Raw genomic sequence first — 25776 nt, 5'->3', positions numbered from 1 at the left:
TGGTGTCATCATCGCAAATCAACTGCATTATACTTCAACCAGTAAAATGGCTCTTAGTGTTAGGGTTGCGTCAATTCAAATTTGGTATCAGGATAAATATGACATTGAGTCACCGATTGTATACTATGTATTTTTTATTAGCTAAGCAATAAGTGGTAAATGCAGTTTTCGTATATACGGGCTCTCTGTCCCACCTCGCAGGGCAAACAGAGAACTGACTCGTTCCTGACAAAGATATTATAATATACTCTGAACAGAGGTAGTTCCTGCTTCCGAACCGGCCTGTCAGAGTAGAGACTGGGCGTGGTTTAAACTCACCCAGCCTATCGTTGATTGTTGGCGCAGAGGCTGGTCCCAGCCCCCTAAGCGCTTCAGCAGTCAGTCGTTGTAGCTGTGTAGAATATACAGTTATCAGGCACCTGGCTCCTGTTATATAACAAAAGAACGTTTGTTCTCGCAACACTACGTTCTGAATGTGCCCCCCAACAAGTCAACAGTTCCTGTCTTCGTGTTATTCTGTATTATTCCATCATGAGAAATGCCCATGGCCCTGAAACTGTTCATGTTTCAAGTCAGCTTTGTTGCATAACACTACATACATCCACACAAGCCAACAGCAGATAATATTCAATCACATATATGGTAACGGGCTATAGTGCATAACACAGAATCCTCATATTAGGCTGTAGGAAAAAGCTAGCCAATGTCAATGAGCGTTAGCATTCTAGCTAACAATTGCTGCATCCAAAATACTTATTTGCAAAGATCACAACCAAATATAATTTTTGCGATTGTTAAAGCAATAATCAGAGCATTGTAAGCGTATGAGAACCCCTAAAGTTATTTTGTTTAGAAGTAACAAAACGGTAAATCTAGGCTATGTTGAATTTGCGATGGTGACCGTCAAGAGTAGTGCACATCTATGCGTTACGTCAGTGTTGTATACTGGAAAAGGGTCTATTGCAAATGTTATGTATTCTTTCAAGAATAGATCTAATCAGGCAATTTTTTTAGACAATCGCAAGTTTATTAACGCAATGTCGTGTATGGTTTGTCGCAGAATAAACTGCCATTGCAACGGTTGTCACAGTTTCTATGTTTAAATGTTGATTCTTATGTAATTTGCAGAAACTTTTGAATCTTCAGTAAACACGATGGGTGTGTCTGAGTGTTGTTCAGAGGCTCTATGCAGGTTAGAAACAGCAGGGTTCTCATTTTAGGAGACTATGCAGATACAATTGCATACAATGTTTAATGTATTGTTTCACTGATCGCTACTTTGCATACAATTTTACTGGTGAAGACAGTGGGTGAAGATGATAGCCACCCAGCGTCAGTATGTGGCCACTGCAATTCGCAACCCAATTGTGCCTACGTTCTCATTGGTCAACTGGGATCTATTCTAATGTTTGATTGGTCGATTTATTCCCGCAGTGAGGCAAAGGCCTGCCTTTGTCGGTTGTTGATTAGTGTGCCCACGTAGAACTAAATGGTGATTGGACTCTTCACCGCTCAATCGTCAAAATGCCGGTATTGGGGGTGGTGTTTCATAAGAATCCTGCAGCTGTCTGCAAGATGGCGGAACGGGGAAGGGATCTGTCTGGCCTCGTTAAAAGAATAAAATAATTTAGGTTAGCTAGCTAAGGGAAGAACATTTTGTAAATGAAATATAGGTGAGTGATCAAATGTGCTCATTGTTTCTGTGTTTAATATTTAGCCCAGTCATATTGACACCTAATTGTGTAGCTTAACCGCTTAGCTTCAAGTTTGAGCTAAGCTAGCCAGGTAGCTAAAGTTAGCTAGGCTAGTGCGTAGAAGGACAGTACAAATTGCTCGTCTTGAAATCGTTCAGTTTCGAAGGTGCCCCATATTGCTAACTATTAGCATTAGATGACTTTGTAGGGTGAATCCAGTTTTCTAAATATCTTGCACAGACCGCTAACTAACATTAGCATTCTGCAATCAAGGAAGGATTTTTTTTTGCTTGCTTGGCCTGTGATGCTGGCATTTAGTAAGCCATCATAAAAATGCATAATGTGCATAGCTACCTTGGCTACATGTTTTTGAACCTCAATGTTGCTCTCTTGGCATCAATTATTGACTGACATGTCTCTGTTTTTCTAGCTCTGACGGAGGATTTGCCAGTGGAGGATTCGCAGTGCCTAGAACCCCCCGAGTAATATAAGCTGAATGCATTGTGATTTCCAGTAATTGAGACAGTGATTCTAAAAAGCTGTCTACATTAATGAAAAGAACAATGTAGTCAGCTTAGCATATTCAACACTGGTACATGATCAACACAGGGAAGTTGTTTTGTTCGAAATCTTGTGCAATGTGCTTCTGCATGCATTTTAGCTAAATACTTATAAGAACAGGTTGCAAAAACAGTCAGGGTGACCCATAGAGAATTTGTTGTATTTTGTGATTCATAAGACAGTCAACATGGAGATAGATGACATATTACCCCCCTTGCCTTTGGAGCCACCTGATGATTTAAACTCAGAGGGCCTTAATGGTGAAGCGCAGCCTCCACCACCTCCCCTGCAAACGTCCAGTGACGCAGAGGAAATGGACGTTAGCTCTGGTGGTGATGGACAGACACACACCCCAGCAGGGGACCAGGGCCTGGGGCTCCTCGCCAAGGGCACAATAACCTTCAGTAATAACCTGTCAGATGAGGTCGAACCCAGCTCACTGTGCCCTAGAACAGCCCGCCATGCGCCCCCTGTCAGCAAGTTCCTACCAGAGCTTAAGTTACTACAAGACATTAAGATCAGTGTCAGCGTTGTAGATAGCAGCAGGAGCAAAGATAGGAAGGTGCTGTACACAGGGATCGGTCAGGAGGGTGGTGGTGTAGGGGAGACCAGCTCAGAGGGCCTTAATGGTGAGTTTCATGATGCCAATACAGAGCTAGGAGCTGTTGAGGGTAGCTCAGGACTGGGGAACGGGATGGTCTGTGGCAGTGCAGAGAGGAGGGGAGAAGAGGCAGACCTGGAGAACAAAGTGGAATTTGCGGTCTTGGACGAGCTGGAGGACTTCAGTCAGGACTTCCTGGATACGGAGAATGTGGAGCAGGGGGGTTTCAGGTCTGAGGAAATGGTTCAACCGGAGAATGCTGATGAGGAGAACCTGAATTACTCATATGAGGTACGTAACCAAGGGGCCCTGTCTTTGCCTCTGCAGAGCCTTGTCATTGTCCACTCACTGATCTTTTGTGCCTTGTTCACACTGTAGTGCTGACCCGAAACCGTAATGGCTTGGATATTCTTTTCACATCATCCTTTCCAGCACAGTTCCAGCAACTATGGAAGATGCGTAACAACGATACAGATAGCGATTTTTGTGTGGAGAACTTACCGATACTGAAATATCTGCCGTAATTAAAACATAACTATTTTTCATTTCCCCAGTGTAAAAAAGTGTTTTCCACACAGCATTTTTATAAATTGCCAGCATTTGTCCAAGAAATATGCTTCAAATGTTTTCTTACTTTGTGAAATGAATGATTCATCATGAGAATGGCTGCCAGTGTTCAGATAATCATACGTTTTCATTTTTGTTATCCTATGTTTCGGTGGAATCATTGTCCGATAATAGGGACTAAAAAGCCAATATCAACAGACATCGGTGGACCGACATAATATCGGTCAGGCTCTAGCGACGATGTTACCCCAGTATGGTTTGGCTCTGCATTGTGAAAAGGGTAATCGTGTATAGCCATTTTTCTGGTGACATTGGAATAAAATGTCAGCTTGTTCATCGTAGTTCTGATTCTTGATGGAAGCAGCGGAAATTCCTTATCTTTTCTACTTGAGATTGAGGTTGACATACACTACTGGTCAAACGTTTTAGAACACTTACTCATTCAAAGGTTTTTCTTTGTTTTTACTATTTTCTACATTGTATAAATCAAAACTATTAAACAGAAAAGTATATAACAAATCAAAATATTTGAGATTCTTCAAATAGCCACCCTTTGCCTTGAATGACATCTTTGCATTCTCTCAACCAGCTTCATGAGGTAGTCACCTGGAATGCATTTCAATAAAAAGGTGTGCCTTGTTAAAAGTTAATTTGTGGAATTTCTTTCCTTAATGTGTTTGAGGCAACCAAGTGTGTTGTGACAAGGTAGGGGTGGTTTAATACCAAGTCCATATTAGAGCAAGAACCGCACAAATAAGCAAAGAGAAACAACAGTGCATTACTTTAAGACACGAAGGTCAGTCAATCCGGAACATTTGCAGCCCAAATAAATGCGTCAGAGTTCACGTAACAGACATTCAACATCAACTGTTCAGAGGAGACTGTGTGACTCAGGCGCTCATGGTCGAATTGCGGCAAAGAAACAACTACTAAAGGACACCAATAAAGAGACTTGCTTGGGCCAAGAAACACGAGCAGTGGACATTAGACTGGAGGAAATCTGTCCTTTTTGATCTGATGAGTCCAAATTGGAGATTTTTGGCTCCAACTGCCTTGTCTTTGTGAGACGTGTGGGTGAACGGATGATCTCCGCATGTGTATTTCCCACCGCAACGCATGTAGGAGGTGGTGTTATGGTGTGGGGGTGCTTTGCTGATGACACTGATTTATTTAGAATTCAGGACTTAACCAGCATTCCATCTGGTTTGCGCTTAGTGGGACTATCATTTGTTTTTAAACAGGACAGTGACCCAACACACCACCTGTGTAAGGGCTAGTTTACCAAGAAGTCATCTGGTAAACCTGACCTCCACAATCATCTGACCTCAACCCCAATTGAGATGGTTTGGGATGAGTTGGTCCGCACAGTGAAGGAAAAGCAGCAAACAAGTGTTCAGCATATGTGGGAACTCCTTCAAGACTGTTGGATAAGCATTCCTCATTAAGCTCATTGAGAGAGAGGTGGCTACTTTTTGAAGAATCTAACAAATAAATTTAGTTCAACTGGGGGGATTACTACATGATTCCATCTATTATTTAATAGTTTTCATGTCTTCACTATTCAACAATATAGAAAATAGTACAAATCAAACCCTTGAATGACTATGTGTTCTAAAATTATGACTGGTAGTGTAGTTGGTATGCTTGGTGTCTTCAAAAGTTCAACCTGATTTGAATCTCCTCTCATCCACTTTGTTTGTGTCCAAAGCTTTTGTTTGTTATGCATGCCAGATATTGGTTGCAAACATGACTTGAAATTCCCTCTTGTGAACGTGCTGACAAGATGGCGTAGCCCTAACTGAATGGACAACATGGTAGGTTCGGGCTGCCGCCACCCCTCGATTCTCCCCCACACGCTCAACCACAGTCTTTTCCAGGAGGACTTCGACAATGATGTAGACGCTCTGCTGGAGGAGGGCATGCCCGTGCCCAAAAAGATGCGCCTGGCGGAGGGGGCTGCTGAGTATGCAGGGGACAGTGACCACGCGTCGGACGGGGAGGGAGGCGTTCAGCCCATGATGACCAAAATTAAAACAGTCCTGAAGAGTGAGTGGTGGATGTCTGGCGCTGATCTGCCTTTGGTAACGGTGTATCTGAGCCTGACACACATTGATGTTATGTGTTCATATCATATCTTATGAATGCATAACATCACGTTTGTGAGAGGACGCTGATGGTGTGCGATGTGTAGTCGTGTCTGTCTGCCCACGTTGTCGTATTGTGTGTGTGTGTGTGTGTGTGTGTGTGTGTGTGTTTGACGCTGATGTGTAGTGATGAGTGTGTGTTTCCCAGGTCGTGGGCGTCCACCCACTGAGCCACTACCTGATGGATGGATCATGACATTCCATAACTCTGGCATTCCAGTCTACCTGCACAGAGAGACCAGAGTAGTGACCTGGTCCAGACCTTACTTCCTGGGGACCGGGAGCATCAGGGTAAGACGTGGAAGTGATAAGACCGATGGAAACTGCTGTACATATGAGTCTTTTTAGAGGGTTAGGAACATGTTAGGAACCCCATTGTTATACACTGAATACTGGTGTAATATTTACATTTTTGGTAGGAATGGTCAAACTAAAGGAATAAGGATGAATGTCCATTTATTTCTCCTCAAACAACGGTAACAACCTACTTCTAACCAAACCCCTTGTGCCACTGCGTACAGAAACACGACCCTCCCACCAGTAGCATCCCCTGCTTGCACTATAGGAAGATGAAGGATCACGAGGAAAGGCAACAGAACGGAGAGGTGACACCCAATGCTGCGGTGTCTCCGGTGAAGCCTGGGGAAGAGGCAGACTCCCTGGAGAGACCAGACGAGCCTGACTCCACAGCCCAGGAGGACCCTACCACTGTGGCCCTTGGTCTGAGCCTGGGGGATGGAGAGGTGGAGTTGGAGACAGGCCTGGTCACAGAAGGAACCATAGAAAGGTGTCCTGTCCCGCACGGCAAGATGGCCCAGGGGGCTCTGGGACAGGTCAGGGCCAAGGTGGAGGTGTGTAAAGATGAATCCATAGGTAAGGGTCAACACACTCCATGACGAGCAATTGTCTTGCCGGCAGGTAGTTTTGAAAGCCCTGGCTGATTAATATAGTATGTTTAATATCTTGTCAACTTAGGGGATAATAGTGTGTTGGTGGGTATTTCTAAAGAACAGCTATACACGTCAAGTTTGGTTTCTAAAGCAACAATATAACTGATACCCCTCCCTTATTGAAACCCCAACCAGAAATTGAGGAGTTCCGCAGCTACCTGGAGAAGTGCTTTGACTTTGAGCAAGTGACCGTGAAGAAGTTCCGTACCTGGGCAGAGCGCAGGCAGTTCAATAGGGACATGAAGAGGAAGCAGGCTGAGTCCGAGAGACCCATTCTGCCTGCCAACCAGAAGCTCATCACTCTGTCTGTATCAGATACCCCCACCAAGAAAGGTACTGGATGCAGAAGAAGAACCATAGGCGTCATCTGAATTGGCACCCTATTCCCAAAAGTAGGACACTATTTCGGGGATAGGGTGTCAACTATTTCAGTGTGGAGTATTGAGCTAATCGCATCAACTCTTTCTCTCTTTATTTTTCTCAGAGTTTGTCATTAATCCAAATGGGAAGTCTGAAGTTTGCATCCTACATGAATATATGCAACGTGTCCTAAAGGTCCGACCTGTTTACAACTTTTTTGAATGTGGTAAGACCCTCTTTTTGTCTCTGCTCCCCGTCTTTCAACTAGCTTGTCCAAGTGACAGTTTTTTCTTAGAACAAAACACATCACCAAAGCACTAACCTGAGAAAGGGCCTTTATGCTGTTGGCACCAAATTAATCCTATTTTTCCATCTCCCCCAGAGAACCCAAGTGAACCCTTTGGCGCCTCCGTCATTATAGACGGAGTGACATATGGCACAGGAACTGCAAGCAGTAAAAAACTTGCCAAGAATAAAGCTGGTACAGTACTTTCATATCATTCTTTGAATTTCTATCCTCTTAAGCAGCTGCAAAGGCTGTCTGTGAACTATAAATAATCAGAAATGGCTTATTTACTGATGTCTCCCCTGTAGCTCGAGCCACACTGGAGATCCTCATCCCTGACTTTGTAAAGCAGACATCTGAGGAGAAGCTTGTGGAAGGGGATGAACTGGAGGTATCAGCCTGCCAATCATTGGAAAGGCCCTTAATTAAATCAATATCTTCTTTTCGTGTTTGGTCGGATAACATGTCTCTTTTATAACATTGTACTTTACTAGCTAGTTGATCATTTGGCTGAATACTAATGTCCATTCATGTCTTTGTTTCCTGCAGTATTTTAATCATATCAGTATTGAAGATTCTAGGGTGTACGAACTGACCAATAAAGCAGGCTTACTCTCGCCATATCAGATTCTACACGAGTGCCTTAAGAGGTGAGACTCCAGACATGAGGTGTAAGCATAATCAAAAGTTCTGTCCTGATTAATCTGTTAACCTTGAATTTCAACTGTCTCTTGTGTCCGGTAGAAACCATGGAATGGGTGACACCAGCATCAAGTTTGAGGTGATCCCAGGGAAGAACCAGAAGAGTGAATATGTGATGACGTGTGGAAAGCACACTGTGCGTGGATGGTGTAAGTTACCCTCACACTGACCCTCCAGTCACCACAGCAAGTCCCAGACCTGACATGCTCCATGCCGCTCTGTGTTAATGTAGTGTAAAAGCAGCATTACGAATTGCAAATGCTTTGTTTTTTGTCAGAGCCATATATAGAGAATTCAGACAACTTTTACTCTGAACACCATGTTTGCCCTTTTGGGTATCTACACTATATATGGGTAAGAATTTCCCTGCTCAAAGCCGAGCTGTGTTAATGCAGTGTAAATCTAGTTAGCATTACTAATGGCTGCTGCTCTGTATGTATATGTCCTGTTTTCCAGGCAAGAATAAGCGTGTGGGGAAGCAACTGGCGTCGCAGAAGATCCTACAGATGCTGCACCCCCACGTAAAGAACTGGGGGTCACTGCTCCGCATGTACGGCAGAGAGAGCAGTAAGATGGTGAAGAAGGTAGGTACTACCTGTACACCTCATATACTGTACCTCGGCACAGATGCTCCTCTGCTGTTGGAGGCCCATAGGTCAGTTAGGGTAGTATAGACTTCAGCTCATCAGAAGCAAAACTGATTTGATGGCATATGCTGCTTCGCTTTCAACCAGATGTGAGTCTCTCATTTCTATAAACTGATGGCTTTTTTTTTCGCAGGAAAATTCAGACAAGAGTGTGATTGAACTTCAACAGTATGCCAAAAAGAACAGGCCAAATCTTCACATCCTGAACAAACTGCAAGAGGAGATGAAGAAACTGGCTAAAGAGAGGGTGAGTGTTACCTGTAGAGTGTAGAAGCTCCAATTTAGATTCTGGGTCTCTGGTGTAACCTCTGCATTTGGTGTCATCAGGGAGTTTTACATCTGTCTGATAACCCTGTCAGGTTCCAAAGCTGCACTGAATCCAGTGTTGGACATAGAGGTCCTAGACAGGGAGATCTCTCTGCTTTCTGACACTCCTGCAATTCTTCTGGTCTTTGCTCCATTTGCAATGTCTCTGCACCGTGGTGTTACTCATATTTCATATGGTTGCTCCAGCCGTACCTTATTTCAGACGCTGTCATAAATCATGTTTGTACGCAAGTGTGGCCTGGATTATGATCTTGAATTATGCTTTATCGAGGTAAGTTCCTCAGTTCGGTGCAGCAGTTCAAACTGTTAGGACAATTTCTGTGTTGTATTCATTAGGCACCAAGTGGTAGAGAATTGACAAAAAGGACTACCTGAATTTGTCCAATTCGAAATACACTGAACCAAAATATATGTAGTTTCGGTTTCATGAGCTAAAATAAGATCCCTGAAATGTTCCATACGCACAAAAATCTTCTCACTTTGCACAAATTTGTTTACATCTTTCATTGAGCGTTTCCACTTTGCCGAGATTATCCATCCACCTGGCAGGTTTGGCGCATATCAAGAAGCTTATTAAACTGCATGATTATTACACAGGTGCACCTTGTGCTGGGGACAATAAGGCCACTCTTAAAGTTGGTTTGCTGATGTCAACTTTGTGAAGTGTCCCTTAGTGGATTTGGGGTTATTGTATGTGCAGGCATAAGATACGGACAACTAATACAATTGCATTTTATCAATGGGAATTTGAATTCACCGAGATACTGTGAAGAGATCGAGGCCCATTGTCATGCCATACTTCCTTCACCTCATTTCAGCATGATAATGCACTTCGCAAGGATCTGTACACAATTCCTGGAAGCTGAAAATGTCCCAGTTCTTCCATGGACTGCAAACTCACCAAAAATGTCACCCATTTAACATGTTTGGGATGCTCTGGATTGACGTGTATAACAGCGTGTTCCAATTCCCGCCAATATCCAGCAACTTCGCACAGCCATTGAAGAGGAGTGGGACAACATTCCACAATCAACAGCCTGATCAACTCTATGCGAAGCAGATGTGTTGCTCTGCATGAGGCAAATGGTGGTCACACCAGATACTGATTGGCTTTCTGATCCACGCCCATATCTGTATTCCCAGTCATTTGAAATCCATAGATTAGGGACTAATGATTTTTTCAATTGACTGATTTCCTTACAGTATATAAACTGTAATTCAGTAAAACCTTTGAAATTGTTGCATATATATTTGTTCAGTGTAAATGTTTTTTTTTTTTTCTGGTGCAAAACATTTTGCTACAGTGTGCCCTAATAAATACAACCCTGCTGTCTTTGTTGTGCTTCAGGCGGAAACCAGGAAGAAGCCCAAGATGACCATAATGGAGTCAGCCCAGCCTGGCAGTCAGCCGCTCTGTACTGTTGACGTCTAGGAACTATCACTGCAACCAACCTAACATGGCACTGACCAATGGTAGCCATAGTCACTGTCAGATAAAAAGTCGCGCCACCAATCTATCATCCAATTATGCATCATTGTGTAAGGGCAATACAACACATTTATACTATAAAGTTGGTCATCTTAGCACTGTTTCTCCAAGCTGTTTGTTATTTGACCCCCCCCAAGGTGTTTATGGTTCATTGTTAGTGGCTCGGGTAAGAATAGTACAAATGCACTAACAGACAGACTGACAGTAGAGTGAGCACCATCTACCTCTTGATGCAATCTCTACGCAGCAGCGCTTCTATAAATTGAACCACAGGGGTGCAGACAGACCGGTTGAGATGACTTGACATGAACCACAGCAATTTCTGTCAGCCTGTTTACTCTGTAGTAATGAAAATAGCTGAAAGTAGCTGAAAATCATTAGCCCCCGGTGTTTTATAGTTGCGGTTTTCATTTCTAATACACTCCATACTTTTCGGACACTGAACATTTCGAGCAGGTTTCCTTGTATGCTTAAAGCATAGCCTATTCAAAGGGATTCGTTTGCAGTCTCTGCTTTTGCTATTCTGGTACGTTGTGGAAAACCAATTTATATGCTGTTGTAATTTGGCTATTGTTGATGTGTATAATTTGGATGGTGATTAGGGTCTCTGAGTATGCTTCATCTAAAGAATGACAAGCTTACGTTTTCATTTGCACGTGAAACATTTACCTGATAAGAAGACACATGAAGTTTTCTGCACAACTCCAGTGAGTCCAGTCATACTTCTTGTTACATGTTCATGTTCTTAGTATGAGAAATGCATTTTGAATTTATTATGGAATGGACATTAAGAGGGACTAATAATTTGAGTTGCCTTTGTTCTGGATATACAGGATGAAACATATCAATGGACAGCTGATAAGGCTGGTCTGTCTAGCTAAGATCTTGTTTCCACGTTAGCACTGCAGACAACAAGCACAAGGGCTTGAAGTACTGTAGTCATTGAGGAGATATACAAGGTAAAGTTGTTACATATTTAAGGCGGCCTATACTTTTGGACTTTTCTTTCTGTAATTAATGTTAGCCACTTCATTTTTTTTAGACTAATTAAAGCAAAACAATACCGTGCAGACTTATTATTTAGCCATTCATTTAAGGACCCATATACAGATGGGAGAACAATTGGCTACATGTTGCCTTAGTTGACCCATTCCATGAAGGGCTCCCATCCCAGAGAACTCACAGGGCCCAAGTCCCCCTTCAAGGGAAATGGATTGACCAAGCCCCTCCTGATACAGCATTTGTTTAGCCAGTTAAGATGTGTCATAATGCGACTAGACATTGATGTTCTGGAAGAATTGCCTTTAGCATGTACAGATTTGAATTAAGAATTGTTTTAATGGTTTGGTCGTCTATAACAAGGTTTGTTTGCCATTATTGTGTGTGTTCTGATCAATCACGTTTTCAAGCATTGTGTAGGATAACTACGATCCTCTGCATAAGGCAATCTTCGGAAATTAAGTTGGCACACTTTACCTCGAACAAAATACGATCATGTCATTATAATTAAATCCGATAGCTAAAGAAGCAGTGTGAACCAAAGCTTAAATACAGTCTTATGCATTTTTATAGAATACTGTAGGTTGCTGCATACAATATGTAAATATATATATTACACACAGGAAAGGATAAAGATGCAATACCTGCTGGAACAAAATATAAACTGATGTGCATTCATTGTGTGACATTCGGTTTGTGCGCTTTTCCTGAATGTTTAATGCAGCTGATCAGAATTCACCATTGTACACGGGCACAATGCTGTTGTTTTGAATGACCCCCCCCCACACACACACCTCATATTTGCGTGTTCTGTCTTGCCAAGTGTTAGTGTGTAAAGAAAATATGCCTTTTACACTTTTTAGAGTTGTAACAAGTTGTTTGCTAGAGATATTGCTGCCTAGAAAATGAAGTATGTAACAGTGACTTGGGATCGCTGACTTTCAGTGAAATTGGTTTATGCAAATAAAATCGTCATGACTTAGGCTGGCTCCTGCTTTAAATGATCCCTGTCTGTATTACTGTCCCCAAATTAACCAGAGCTTATTTGGGGGGGGGGTCTTTGTAATTCATACATGCATCAAGATGTCAACCAAGGCGCTATTAAACTGAGTCACTTTTATCCTGCCCCAAATTGTACTATAAGATATCTACAGAGAACCCACATTAAATGAACAGCCTTGAGTCAAGTATTCCTCACATAGTAAGTTGCATGGACTCACTGTGTGCAATAAGTATTTTGTGTGATTTTGAATGACAACGTTCTCTACCCCACACAATTATCTGTAAGGTCTCAGTGGAGCAGTGAATTTCAAAAAGATTCTACAAAGGGGACCTATTGGTAGATTGTGTATGTTTTTAAAAAGCATACATTAAATATCCCTTTGGATGGTGTACTGATACAGGCATTATTTGTAACTCAGTTGCTGGAGAGGAAAGAAACCGTTCAGGGATTTCACCATGGGAGACAAATTCAACTTTCAGCGGAACAATTACCTAAAACAAGGTCTAATCTACATTGGAGTTGCTTTCCAAGATGACATTGAATGTTCCCGGCTGGTCTAGTTAGTTTTCACTTAAATCACTGTCAAGCAATGAGCAACAACCAACTTGACAGAGCTTGAAGAATTTTCTAAAGAATGTTGTGCAAAGCTTGTAAGACTTACCCAGAAAGAACCACAGCCGTAATCGTTGGCAAAGGTGATTCTAACATGTTGAATACTTATCTAATCAAAACTTGTTCCCCCCCCCCAGAGTATTTTGTGCAGATTGTTGACAGAAAATGACAAATCCATTTTAATCCCACAAAATGTGGAAAAAGTCCAGGGGTGTGAACAGTTATCTACCACATAGTGCCTTCAGAAAGTATCTACTTCCCCATGGACTTTGCTGACACTGCTTCTGTTTAGAACATGTACAGTAAGTACAAAACATACCTGAAATAATGACAACAGGGTAAGGTAAAATTTTGTGGTCTCTTCCGGTTTGTTGCTGGTTCCCTCAGCCTCGTCTTCCAGTTTGTTGCTGGTGCTCTGGAAACTAGTTCACCATCTAAAAGAACGGCAGCATCTCAGTGTGTAGTAAGGGGGAAGAGGTCCACAGCCATGGCCCGGACCGGATGGAAATGAGCTCCACGTACACCGTTAGAGGGAGCCCTGCAAAGACTACACAGAAGAGATCGGATTTAGAATCAGTTTCACAATCCCCATGGAGACACCATACTGGATGAATGGACTGCTCGTGCAGGATGTTTTACCTCACTCAATAAATTTGTTCATGGCAGCCTTAGCATCGCATGCCACATAAACCAGCCTCTTCACATGCTCTGATTGCCAGAATGACCTTGGGACCTAGACATTAGGTAGTTGATCAATTAAGTGTTTCTCCTTCCACACAATTGAATACAGTGCATTACAAACTGATAGAATGTGTGGGAGAGAGGCTCCAGTATCTTTTTGAGCATACGTAGGCTTGCTCTGGGTGGGTCCACAATGGCTGTGACGTTTGGGGATATGACAGTGCTGAGCACCATTTGAAATGTCTTCAGCAGCCTTTCCACAGTGGGACTCAATGTTAATCAGCCCTGAAACGTTTTAGTCACAGTTAGGTTTTTGCTCTCATACCGCTACTGCAAAATTATTGAGGACTGAATAACTCTGGGCACATTGGTGCAGCTTGACCAATCTGATTATGCCTCTTACCATTGACTTTGGCGTCCTTCTCTGTTTCCTGAAACATCTCTATCCCAATCACTTTCCTCACCTCTGCAGGAAACCGAAAGACGGTGTCAACAGAGTAAATGACTTTTCCTTCGTCACACATTACCAGACAGATTCATCCATACCGTCGCTGTAATCAAGGTTGTGTTTCAAATAGACAGGTTGGAGTCATTAAAACTTGTTTTTCAACCACTCTACAAATTTCTTGTTAACAAACTATAGTTTTGGCAAATCGGTTAGGACAGCTACTTTGTGTATGACAAGTAATTTTTCCAACAATTGTTTATAGACAGAGTATTTCACTTATAATTCACTATCAAAATTCCAGTGGGTCAGAAGTTTACATACACTAAGTTGACTGCCTTTTAACAGCTTGGAAAATTCCCCAAAATTATGTCATGGCTTTAGAAGCTTCTGATATGCTAATTGACATAATTTGAGTCAATTGGAGGTGTACCTGTAGATGTATTTCAAGGCCTACCTTCAAACTCAGTGCCTTTTTGCTTGACATCATGGGAAAATCAGAAGAAATCAGCCAAGACCTCAGAAAAAATAAATGTTGACCAAAGATTGTACTTTTTGGAGAAATGTCCTCTAGTCTGATGAAACAAGAATAGAAGTGTTTGGCCATAATGACCATTGTTATGTTTGGAGGAAAAAGGGGGAGGCTTGAAGAACACCATCCCAACTGTGAAGCGCGTGGGGGGGCAGCATCATGTTGTGGGGGTAGGAGGGACTGCAGGCGAGACTGACCTCAACCCTATAGAAAATTTGTGGGCAGAACTGAAAAGGCGTGTGGAAGCAAGGCCTACAAACCTGACTCAGTTGCACCAGCTATGTCAGGAGGAATGGGCCAAAATTCCCCCAACTTATTGTGGGAAGCTTGTGGAAGGCTACCCAAAACATTTGACCCAAGTTAAACAATTGAAAGGCAATGCCACCAAATACTAATTGAGTGCGTGTAAACTTCTGACCCACTGGGAATGTGATTTTCACATTCTTAACATAAAAGTGGTGATCCTAAGACAGGGAATTTTTTACTAGGATTAAATGTCAGGAATTGTGAAAAACTGAATTTAAATGTATTTGGCTAAGGTGTATGTAAACTTCCGACTTCAACTGTATGTACGATGCCATGAGTCCTTATTTAAAAGTTTAGGGGGGGGGCAGGACCAAGTTTGGGAAACCCTGCTCTATAGTACCTTATCCAGGGAGATGCCAATGGTTCCTGCTCTGCAGCATACATCCAGCACAGTGCTGCCCCTGTGTTCACCTGCTCAGTGACATTATACAGCTATAAATCATTGTAATGCCATACTTCAGAGACACTAACTTGGATGAGATGCTCTTAAAATGGCTGAGGAAATACAGCTTCCTGGAGCTCAATTTAATAATGCCAAATGGACAGAAGATGGTGGGTAAAAAGGATGAAGAGTCTACAGCTATGATACATGACATGGGATACTCACCTGGAAAAAGTAATAAGGGGATATCCTGAACTCCAGGCCAAGAAGCTCCTCATGAATACACTCCTCTCCAGCTACCAGATCACACGTCATGTCCTCTGGGTTAGGTGATTGCCTTCGTGAACCGAACATTATCTGTCAATCACAACATTCCCATGTGCATTATTGCACCGTTAACTTGTTTTTCTGATGATCTTACCTTTGTCTCGCTGAAACAAAGTACAGAGCGGTTACATCACTCTTTGTCATCCTCTGTGAAATACTCTTTCACAGAGGCTCTTCAGTGTATTTGATTTCTGCAGAGTCGAAAAAGGGCAGGAGAATCCCTAATAAACAGTTAAATGACTGACAGGATTTGAAAGGAGTCACTACACTTTTTCACATTGTTCAGTTATACACAAGCTTGGGCTGTGGTGCAGAAATGTACACATTTATGCATTCTAATCTAAGAATCACTACCATCTGTATTACTTTAGTATTAACCACTTTGAAACCTGATTTCTGCAACTGTGGGTTAAAGAAAACCGCCATGGCCTGCTTGGTCCTTGTTGTGGTCTGCACTGTTTGCGACTTCCAACGGACCTCGTATGCCTCAGGCCTATACACGGAGTATGGGGTTGTCCTGTGTAGATAAACAAATAGCATATGATGGGTCTAAAGAAGTAAGAATTGGCTATATACAGCACAAACTGATTTGAGACCACCCGGCTACTGTATTGCTGTGTGCAACTATATTTTTGTATTCCTTCTGGTTGCCATGCTAAAACCAGTTTGTAGGTCAAATAGCGTATTGGGCAGATCTGATGCCATGGACAGAATCTTTCACTGAGATGTGACATTGAGTCCTGTGATCAGGGAGGGATCAGTGCAGGACAGAGATGAGGCCTCCCTCTCAGTAAGATGTCTTTAATACCTAATACATTTTTGGAACTCGCAGACCACTTTCTTGGCCTTAGTGGCGACGTGGATGCAGTCTGAGGGTCCCACCACGGCACAGGAGCCCCCTTTGTACTTCCACAGTCTGAAGCCTATGGTCTTATCATCTTCACCATTCGCTCCAATACCAATGACGAACTCACACTTGTTCCTGTATTCAGTCTGCATGATAAGAGTAGGGGAAAGAGTATTAGGGTCAACGTTGTGCAGACCCAAACAGGGAGTACAGTCAGTGCATGTATTTTGTGAAGACCCTAGGTTGTCAAACCCCTTGTTGGTAGCTGAGAGACTCACTCATTGAATAGGATGACCAAAATGTCAGAGTGCATCTGGATTTAATTTCAGCTTCTTTCAGCAACTGCAAAGGTTCATCCAAGGTTGCCAGGTCAGGCAGCCACATATAGGCCTAACAGCCTGGGGGTTTCAAAACAACAGCACTCAGAGAGAGGTTCTGTAAGGATTTCTCAAGAGCAATTCTACAGTAGGCATTGTACCTGAGATGGATATGGGTGAATGTCATCCAGAGGGCAACTTCTTCTGAACAAACAGCCAGAGCAGCATCGCTTTGTTGGTGTTGCCCATTTATCTGAACAGAAAAGGGGAGGACATAAAAACAACATGATGCACAGTCAGTTTTCCTTTGTTTGGTTTGAGTTACACACCTTTCCTCTTTATCAATTGCTAATGAAGACATACTCAAATAAAGACATCCAATTGTTCTGTTCATTACACCAAAGGAAGGACAACTATAAAGTCATCTCATTAGTACATTTCTTTGGTGTCTTTCATGGCTGGATATAATAATAGACAGGATATAATGCAATCGACTGCAGTAATCCTATCAATGCCCCACTTAAGGCCATTCTTTGTAAGTGAACCAAAGCCACACATGGCATGGGTTTATACATGTCTCTGTACCTGACCAGTCTCTGCAGCACCCCCTCCACCTCCTGCTTCTTCCTCCTCCGCTGCTCATCATAAGGTACGTTCCACAGTGGCACCACCACGTTGGCAATCTGCACACTGAGGGGTGCCACATCCTGCTCTGGCTCCTGCTGTTTGGAGAGGGGGTTGCCCGGCATCATCCCACCCCCTCTTCTTGAGGATAGGGTCAGCCTTGGGTTTGGCCAGGTGCAGTGAGCACCCGGCCTTTCCACTGCATGCCATGCACCATCTTCACGGCCTTGTCCCTCTCCTCCTCATTCTTTGAAAATCTCAGAGGTGAAGATGTCCACTTGGACGTAGCTGTACAAATTATTAGGGTCAGAAAAGAGGCTGCTTTCTCCTCCTCTTTCAGCTTTGGGTTCATCTGTTTTCACCCCGTCCGTCACATCTACTGGCTCTTTTGTCCCCCCCCTATATTAAATGTTCTTTGGGGTCAGATGCATTCTCCTCTTTCAGTAATGGAGAAACATTCACTGGGAAGTCACCAACATCTGTCCTGTTCTTGTTAGTGGGGGTAGTTCATCTGGACTATCAGTCTGCATTTCATGTCAAAATACACATTTTACACATACATTATTTCTGCACTGCTTTAGGTATGCATTAAAGAAACCTGAAGCTCTCACAGACCTTACAGAGTTGTTACAGTTAGTGTAGCAAAGTGGCTGTAAAGAAGATTTAGCAAAGCACATTTTTAAAAGCAGGAACTTAATATAGCACTGAATTTTTTTTACCTAGGACATTACTATACATAAAAGCAAACAACCAAGTTACCTTCACTTTTTCTCTGATGAAGAACATTTGTTTTATGGGGAATTCAATGATAACTAGAATAAACAACGGGCTGCCATATTGTGGGACACGTGCTAATATGAACTTCGACACGAAGCTAGAAACAATTTCATCACTGGATTATTCAACTGAAAATATAGAAGATGCATATTCTCCATGATTCCTGTTACTTGTGTAATAGTGGGATAACTCTAGAAAAATATTATTATTTTTTCTGACACAGGAAGTGAGGAAGCTGCTAGATCTACAAAAAAAGTGAATGGGTTGTTGTTGGCGTTAGACACTGTCAGGTTGTTATTTTTGTTGACACTGAAATTGTTTCTAGCTAGTTACCCATCTATCCAATGTTTTAACCACACATGCCACTTTTGAGATATGTAGCAACATTTCACAGTTACCATTTTACAACACAGAATGAAATGTCTGCAGTACTCGAGTGCATTGCAATGCAAGTATATTACCATTTTTAATAAAGAAAACAATAATACACCGAGTGTATTCATGTTTCGTAAAATAATATCACACATACCATTATGACATTTGTAGAGCATTTTATACGCTTTAGAGCCCTTTAAAATAGTGTCGAAAGGGGGGGATGCTGGGATGGAGGAAACGCGAATGGGACATTTCGACGCGCGAAATCTATAGCACGAAGAGAGGAACTCAAGGCGAACGGAGAGTTTGGTTTTGAATCAATCAAACTAAATTCCGTAATCTACAAACATCTACATTAACATGGCAGATCCGAAGGTACGTTTGTGAGTTTTAAACCTATTTGTGTGCCGTCCATTTAATTAAATGTACATTTAATTTCAATTGTGATGTTTGATTGGCATTCTCAAAGTTTATCTTGCTAGGGATGTGCCGGCTAGGGATGCTTATTTTTAACAACCTCGTTAAGCATCCGTATTGAAGGTCTAAAGTGTAAATTGGTCTCAAAACAATGACTTACTGGCAATGGTCAATCAGTTATACCTTTGTTGTATATGTCAGAAAAGTGGGTAACTCGATACTTTTGCCGCCCTTTATATCTGCTCCAAAGCTAAATGGCTGGCTAACTAGCCATCTAGTTAGCTAGCTAACAGAACAATGATCTAAATATTTGATCATGTCTGTGGTATAATCGTGCAACCACTACTTTCAAAATGATAATTTAAACCTAATATGTATTTGGGTATACATCCATGTACAATATTTGGCTTTGAACCTAGTTGTATGTTATCCTGACAATAATTGTTAGCCAGCTAGCTAACAAAAGCTAGTTAACGTTAGCATCTTTTTAAATGGCAATATTGTGGAAGTGTCCTGAGCTTACAATGTTTGTTTGCATTTATATTTAAGAGTGGATAATTGCATTTAACTATCTATATGTCATTGACACGATGGTTAAACCTATTTTCCATCTCTAGTTAACTAACTTGCTAGCTTGGTACTTTTCCGAATGGCCTAGCTAACGTTAGCTGGCTGGCTTGCTAACACCAGGCCGAAAGGAATGTCAACTTTCTCAGTGCGTGTTTACCATCTATCTAGCTAGAAAATAAGTGAACATTGACATACTGTTTGAGTTATGGCACTGTTCGCTATATAATCAAGCCGATAACTTCATTAGCTAACGTAACAAGACAACGATTGAAATGACTTGCTAGTCTTGTACGGAGACATGTTGCTAGCCATACAGTTACGTTACTCGGAACGCATGGAGCCTCGCGCCCCTTTCATACATTTTGTTCAGGCAGTTAACGTTAATCAATTCATCTTAAAGTAGTATTTAGCAAGATGGCTTGCTGATATTTGTGTCACGGTAGTTTTTTGGTAGCTGTCTGCAAATTTGGCTAACTCATGTACAAACAGAACTAACGTCAGTTATTTGTTTAAATTGGGCCTAGTTGTCCAGCTAACATAAAAGTTATTGTTTTGTCATTTATTGTCCACTTGCTTCACTTTTCTCTTCCTCTCCTCTTGAGCGTTTTTATGTAATGTTAGGCCATATTATCATGTTCTGTAGTAAGTGTGAGATCATGGATTTGCAAGGCCTTTTAGAAAGCCATCCAGCAGCAAAGATGCTTGGCTCAGCACCACTAAGTTCAGTTGCCACAGCAAATTGCACACAAAAGTAGACCTCGAAGCCTGATCTCTCAAATCCCTCTATTCACCTCCCTCTGCAGTTAGTTGGTGGAGCTGTTTTTACAGTCTAATACATTGACTAGTAAAGTACATTTCACTAACTTGAGAGGAGAGGACAATCCAGGTGAAACTAAGAGTCTAAGCTGGAGGGGGGTTGTACTAAACTATATGGAATTTCTTTTTAGAAGGTCATACCAATACCAAGGATCATTTTGATTTTTGATTATCACGTTTCTTTTTTTTTTTTACAACAATACCTGATGATTTATTTATTTTTGGGCTGCTGTTATCCCATAGAAACACATCAAATAACAGATACTCCCCAAAAAATGGTCTAAAAGAAGTTTGTTCTGAAAGTGACTATCCTATATCTGAGAGCTACAGTACAAGAATATTATTTTTTACATGTGTTTAATTTGTCACTTAATAGGGTTCCCAAGTGGCGCAGCGGTCTAAGGCATTGCATCTCAGTGCTGAAGGTGTCACTACAGACCCTGGTTCAATTCCAGGCTGTAATTGGGACCTTTGGGAGTCCCATAGGGCGGCACACAATTGGCCCAGCGTCATCTGGGTTAGGGTTTGGCCGGAGTAGGCCGTCATTGTAAATAAGAATTTGTTCTTAACTGACTTGCCTAGTAAAATAAAGGTTCAGTAAAAAATGTACTTAAATACATTTGTGGTGGTACCGGGGGACCTTCAAAAGTGTCTTGTCAGGCCTGTGGGCATCCTAGAGCTTAACAACAGACCTGTTTGTGAGATTCTCACCTTTACACAGAGGGGTCATGTTAGTGTGTAGCCCAGACTGTTTTCGGACGCCACAGACAGAAGTTGTCAGATCGGCTGTACCGACTTCAGTCCCAGGGTCGTAGAGCAAAACGGAGAACGTCATCTTTCCATAAAGGTGTCATAACAGTTTGTAGGCTAAATTGGTCGGACAATTTTGTGAGTAAACTGATTTTTCGGGATGTCTCATGGTCTGACAAACACCGCTCTGTCACCTTTCACCACTGATATGGAAGGGTTACATAGGCGGTTGCGGTGGATTGAGAAGCATCCAATGCAAAAAATATATCTTATCTCTAGCCTTAAAAAATATATATATGCTAATTAGATTTCAGCGCGGCCGCAGACATCTACCTTCGTGGGTTAACGTGTGTGTAAATCTTGTTCATAGGAAACACCAGAAGAGCAGGAGACTTCAACAGACAATGCAGAAGAATCAAACCACGATCCCCATTATGAGCCCATCGTGTCTCTTCCAGAGCAGGATGTGAAGACGCTAGAGGAGGACGAGGAGGAACTGTTCAAAATGTAAGCTGATGATGATAACCTTGAATAGCCTAAATCATTGTACAATACTTAATTTGTAATTCAATTAGGGCTGTATCCTTATATCGAACTTACCTTCTAAATTTGTTGAATTTGCACTTAGGCATGCACTGTCAATGGGAGACTTAAGTAATTTGTTTTACTAAATTGGAAGTGAGGATTCACCTCAAGTGTTATGAAACCATCCAGCCCTCTCAGGGCTCTACAGTGTGGAACATTTTACTCTCCTAAGCTCCTAAATAGTTTGCTGTGTGACCTGGAATTTTAATTTAGCATCCCCAATGCACCTAGGAAAAATTATGACCTCAAATGTTTTCCGTGTTGCTCCTAAATTTCTTTGTGTGCCTATATTTTTCAACTTAAGCACACATGCTCCTTGTTTAATAAAAATATATATTTTAAAGGTTGGCATAGAGCCCTGCCTCTGTCACCCAGGTATTGTCACTGATTCCATGCACAGCTTCATCATTCTACCCATATTGTCTCTCCCCTCAGGCGTGCGAAGCTCTACCGTTTTGCGTCTGAGAACGACCCACCAGAGTGGAAGGAGCGCGGCACAGGCGACGTCAAGCTCCTGAAACACAAAGAGAAGGGCACCATCCGCCTATTGATGAGGAGAGACCGGACCTTGAAGATCTGCGCCAATCACAACAGTGAGTCACGGAAGACTCCCTGTCTCAACCAGTAGTGTTTATCACTGCTGTCTAGCGTGTGTGTGTTGGACTGAAACCTTTTCGTTAACCCATGCATGTTGCCTGTCCACCCACCAAATTACCATTCTAAGTATGAGATGATGGTGAGGTATAAGAAAAACAAGTTATTGTCTATGAGTCATTGACTCTGAGTCAGAGGCCTAATTCCTTTTCATCTTCTGCTCTTTCAGTTTTTCCTGTGATGGAGCTGAAGCCCAACGCTGGCAGCGACAGGGCCTGGGTGTGGAACACACTCGCCGACTTCGCTGATGAGCATCCCAAACCTGAACTCCTGGCGATACGTTTCCTCAATGCAGAAAGTGAGCATGACAACACGTCTATTTTAGTCACTGCGTTTAGCTTTTAACAATTCAGTCAGCTTTCTCATGCAAAAAGTGTGGCTGGGGTTTCAAATAACTTCTGTCCTTTTCAGACGCTCAGAAATTTAAGGTGAAGTTCGATGAATGCAAGGAGGAGGTCAGAAAATCTCAAGATGGATCAGGTTGGTGTACATTTTTTTTTTTTTTTTCACATTCTTTCAGTCAGTATGCAGACAATACTCTGTTCTCTGCTGCTCACTCCAGCCCAGAACTTTTTATGTCTGCTAAATTAACATACAGAATGTAACAACTCGCTGGCCTACTGTTAGGCTAATGTTGGTATGTTCTGGCACACTTAGAATTGTTTTCTCTGTAATATTAATTACAAAGAACAACCATTGTTGAGCAGGTCACATGTTAATCACTACTCAGTAGATTAACCTTGCGTAATGTATTGGTGGAATGAGAAGTCTTGGGAAAAACTCAAACTGGAATATTCTTGGCCATTGAAATGGCAGACATCCCCAATGCCCTAAAACATGCTCTTAAATGAAGAGGACTGTTACCGTGCACTGTTGATGTGTAGCCACCCTGCTTCTACATCTGCATTGCTTGCTCTTTGGTGTTTTAGGCTGAGTTTCTGAATAAGCACTTTGTGACATCTGCTGATGTAAAAAAAAAAGGGCTTTCTAAATACGTTTGGTGTGGAGCCTCATCTTGGCCACCGTGACACCACACTGACAAAGAGTTCATGTCTCATCTTTCTGTACTTCTCTGCAGGAGGAAACGTTGACCGTGCAAACAAAGTGGCAGAGAAACTGGAGGCACTATCTGTAAAGGACGACAAGACCAAGACACCCGAGGAAAAGAAAGAGGAAAAGGCAGAAGAGAAGAAATGAATCCAAGAACTTGCTTTACTGATCTTCAACTTGTCATTTCCCTCTTTTTCTACAATAGACTAAAGAAACTGAATTTGGACTCTTGCATATTGATTTAGTTTTTTTTTAACGATTTGTTTGCCTCGAGAGATCGCAAGACCTTGGTGCCACACAAAAAGTATCCATTCATTCAATTGTGCCCCTCCCCACCCGCCCTCTTGTTTCCATCATGGAAAACAAGTTGTCTGTACTGCTCATCTGTGTCAACTTGACATACTGTGAAATAAGGCTTGTGATATTGGTAATTCCCACATTGGGTAAGTCTTTTTTTTTCTTCTGAATGAAGCCAAGTTAGTTTTATAGGGAATAGGACTGCTTGTAAGTGCCACACCTAAAATGGAAATGGGCAGAGAGGAGCTGTAATGTCTTGGTATGCATCTCAATATGGAGGCTTCCTCTCCTTTGTCTATACTGATCTGAAGAGAGACGAGGTGAAACCCCTAATATTTGTCACATTTAATACAACAGGTGTACACTTTACAGCGGAATGCTTACTGCCCTTTGCAACGATGCAGAGAAAAATAGCAACCCGAGAGGAATAAAATACACAAGAATGAAGCTCTATACAGGGAGTCCCAGATCAATTTGCAAGGGCATGATATATTTGAGGTAGTTATGTACATAAAGGCAGAGAAATGTGGTGGATGGTTACCAGGCAGGAGTTTGCTTTCACCTATCTGCTGTGAGGTTCAGATGAAGGAGAGGAAATTAATGGAGAAAGACACTTTGGACCATTGAGACGTAGCCATAACGTCTTTAACATCAGGTGCATTTTGGTTACTGTAGTCCTTGGACCAGTTATCAGTGACTCGTATCTAAGATGTTCTGCTGCAGATGATTTGATGCACAAAATTCATCAAATCACAAAGGTGTTTTTTGTTTCATTTTTTTTTGTTGAAGACCGATCACACCAAATCAAAATGTAAGACGATGGTTCATCAGACTTTGGTATAGGCTACAGTACTTCCTGGCTTGGGTACTCTTCCCGGTGGCTCAAGTCTGTTTTAAGGCATAATACATTCCTTCAAACTGAAACTAAAGCATGTAGAAAATGTATAGTGCAAGAGTGTAATGATGCGGTATCAGGTGTGCTCACCATCCTAACCTGTACCCACTGAGTTGACCCTGCCCCTTAGGTGCATCGACGCGCCAGTGCATCTGTAAATACATGTACAGAATGGAATGTTGCTTTTCATTTGCACTCAAATGGTTTGAGATGTTTCCTCCACCTTCCAATAAAAGCTCTCAACGACCCTTTTGTTTGTCTATGTTGCATAGAGTGAGGAATTGCTAAGTGGGAAGAGCAGTAGAGCCAGTCTGGTATGGAAAGTCAAGGTTATCTCAGGCTGCCTTGCAAGATGGTGAGGGTTGAAATTTTGATACATCTAATGGTACACATTGAGAAAACTATATTAAAATGTTCATCGGTTGGTTACATTTGTTTGATAATCAATGCTTGTTCACCAACCTTTCAAGTTCCGTACTGTATCAGTACTGTTGTGACTAGTGAAATGCATTCTAATATATTCCAATTGATGGTGCTGTTGTAGAGAAGGCATATTATTGATGATACAAATAACTGAAATGTCATTGAACAAATATGTCCATTTTGATCAAGATGTGTCCCTGAAACGAATCAACACCAATATACTGAACACACATAAATGCAACATTTTAAATAATTTTGCAGAGTTACTGTTCATATATGCAAATCTGTCAATTGATATAAATGAACTAGCCCCTAATCTGGATTTCACATGGCTGGAGCGTGGGCCTGGGCCCACCCATCCAATCAGCATGAGTTTTTTTTTCCCTCAATAGGGCTTTATTTCAGGCAGAAATAATCCAGTTTCATCAGCTGTCTTGATGGCTGGTCTCAGACCATCCCGCAGGCGAAGAAGCTGGATGTGGAGGACCTGGGCTGGCGTGGTTACACGTGGTCTGCGGTTGTGAGGCCGGTTGGACGTACTGCCAAATTCTCTGAAACGACAGAGGTGGCTTATGGTAGAGAAATTAACATTAAATTCTCTGGCAACAGCTTTGATGAACATTCCTGCAATCAGCATGCCAATTGCATGCTCCCTCAACTTGAGACATCGTGGCATTGTGTTGTGATAAAACTGCACATTTTAGAGTGGCCTTTTATTGTCCCCATCACAAGGTGTACCTGTGTAATGATCATGCTGTTTAATC

General features: G+C 42.1%; 2 protein-coding genes, 1 long non-coding RNA gene, 1 other non-coding gene and 1 pseudogene across 5 annotated transcripts; 3 read left to right on the top strand and 2 right to left on the bottom strand.

Moving 5' to 3' along the window:
* The first annotated feature begins 1524 nt into the window (after positions 1 to 1524).
* Positions 1525 to 12309, top strand: LOC112248637 (microprocessor complex subunit DGCR8). 2 transcript variants are annotated; one of them, XM_024417821.2, is made up of 14 exons: positions 1525 to 1673; positions 2125 to 3147; positions 5301 to 5469; positions 5716 to 5858; positions 6089 to 6440; positions 6653 to 6850; positions 7002 to 7103; positions 7260 to 7358; positions 7472 to 7554; positions 7713 to 7813; positions 7908 to 8014; positions 8322 to 8449; positions 8646 to 8759; positions 10188 to 12309. In XM_024417821.2, the coding sequence occupies exons 2-14, from the start codon at positions 2443 to 2445 to the stop codon at positions 10269 to 10271; spliced, it is 2385 nt and encodes a 794-aa protein (XP_024273589.1). In that variant the 5' UTR covers positions 1525 to 1673; positions 2125 to 2442; the 3' UTR covers positions 10272 to 12309. The 2 variants fall into 2 exon arrangements, with proteins under 2 accessions (XP_024273589.1, XP_024273588.1); XM_024417820.2 differs by having other exon boundaries at positions 7472 to 7575.
* Positions 12310 to 13052: 743 nt separating this feature from the next.
* LOC112248636 lies at positions 13053 to 14274 on the bottom strand. The gene is made up of 4 exons (XR_002953255.2): positions 14027 to 14274; positions 13791 to 13908; positions 13582 to 13675; positions 13053 to 13489 (listed from the first exon to the last, which is right to left on the bottom strand). It is a non-coding gene; the product is annotated as an uncharacterized LOC112248636 (long non-coding RNA).
* A 2142-nt stretch (positions 14275 to 16416) lies between these two features.
* On the bottom strand, positions 16417 to 18498 carry LOC112249511 (annotated as a pseudogene).
* A 270-nt stretch (positions 18499 to 18768) lies between these two features.
* On the top strand, positions 18769 to 24837 carry LOC112248635 (ran-specific GTPase-activating protein). Its single transcript, XM_024417819.2, has 6 exons — positions 18769 to 18930; positions 21479 to 21615; positions 22129 to 22286; positions 22517 to 22645; positions 22759 to 22827; positions 23426 to 24837. The coding sequence occupies exons 1-6, from the start codon at positions 18916 to 18918 to the stop codon at positions 23542 to 23544; spliced, it is 627 nt and encodes a 208-aa protein (XP_024273587.1). The 5' UTR covers positions 18769 to 18915; the 3' UTR covers positions 23545 to 24837.
* LOC112249781 lies at positions 22875 to 23004 on the top strand. Its single transcript, XR_002953440.1, has one exon. It is a non-coding gene; the product is annotated as a small nucleolar RNA SNORA77 (small nucleolar RNA).
* Positions 24838 to 25776: the final 939 nt, after the last annotated feature.

Source organism: Oncorhynchus tshawytscha, linkage group LG04, assembly GCF_018296145.1.
Source record: "Oncorhynchus tshawytscha isolate Ot180627B linkage group LG04, Otsh_v2.0, whole genome shotgun sequence".
Taxonomy (NCBI): Eukaryota; Metazoa; Chordata; class Actinopteri; order Salmoniformes; family Salmonidae; genus Oncorhynchus; species Oncorhynchus tshawytscha.
The sequence above is the reverse complement of the archived record's forward strand: the minus strand, read 5'-3'. Positions and strand labels throughout refer to the sequence as shown.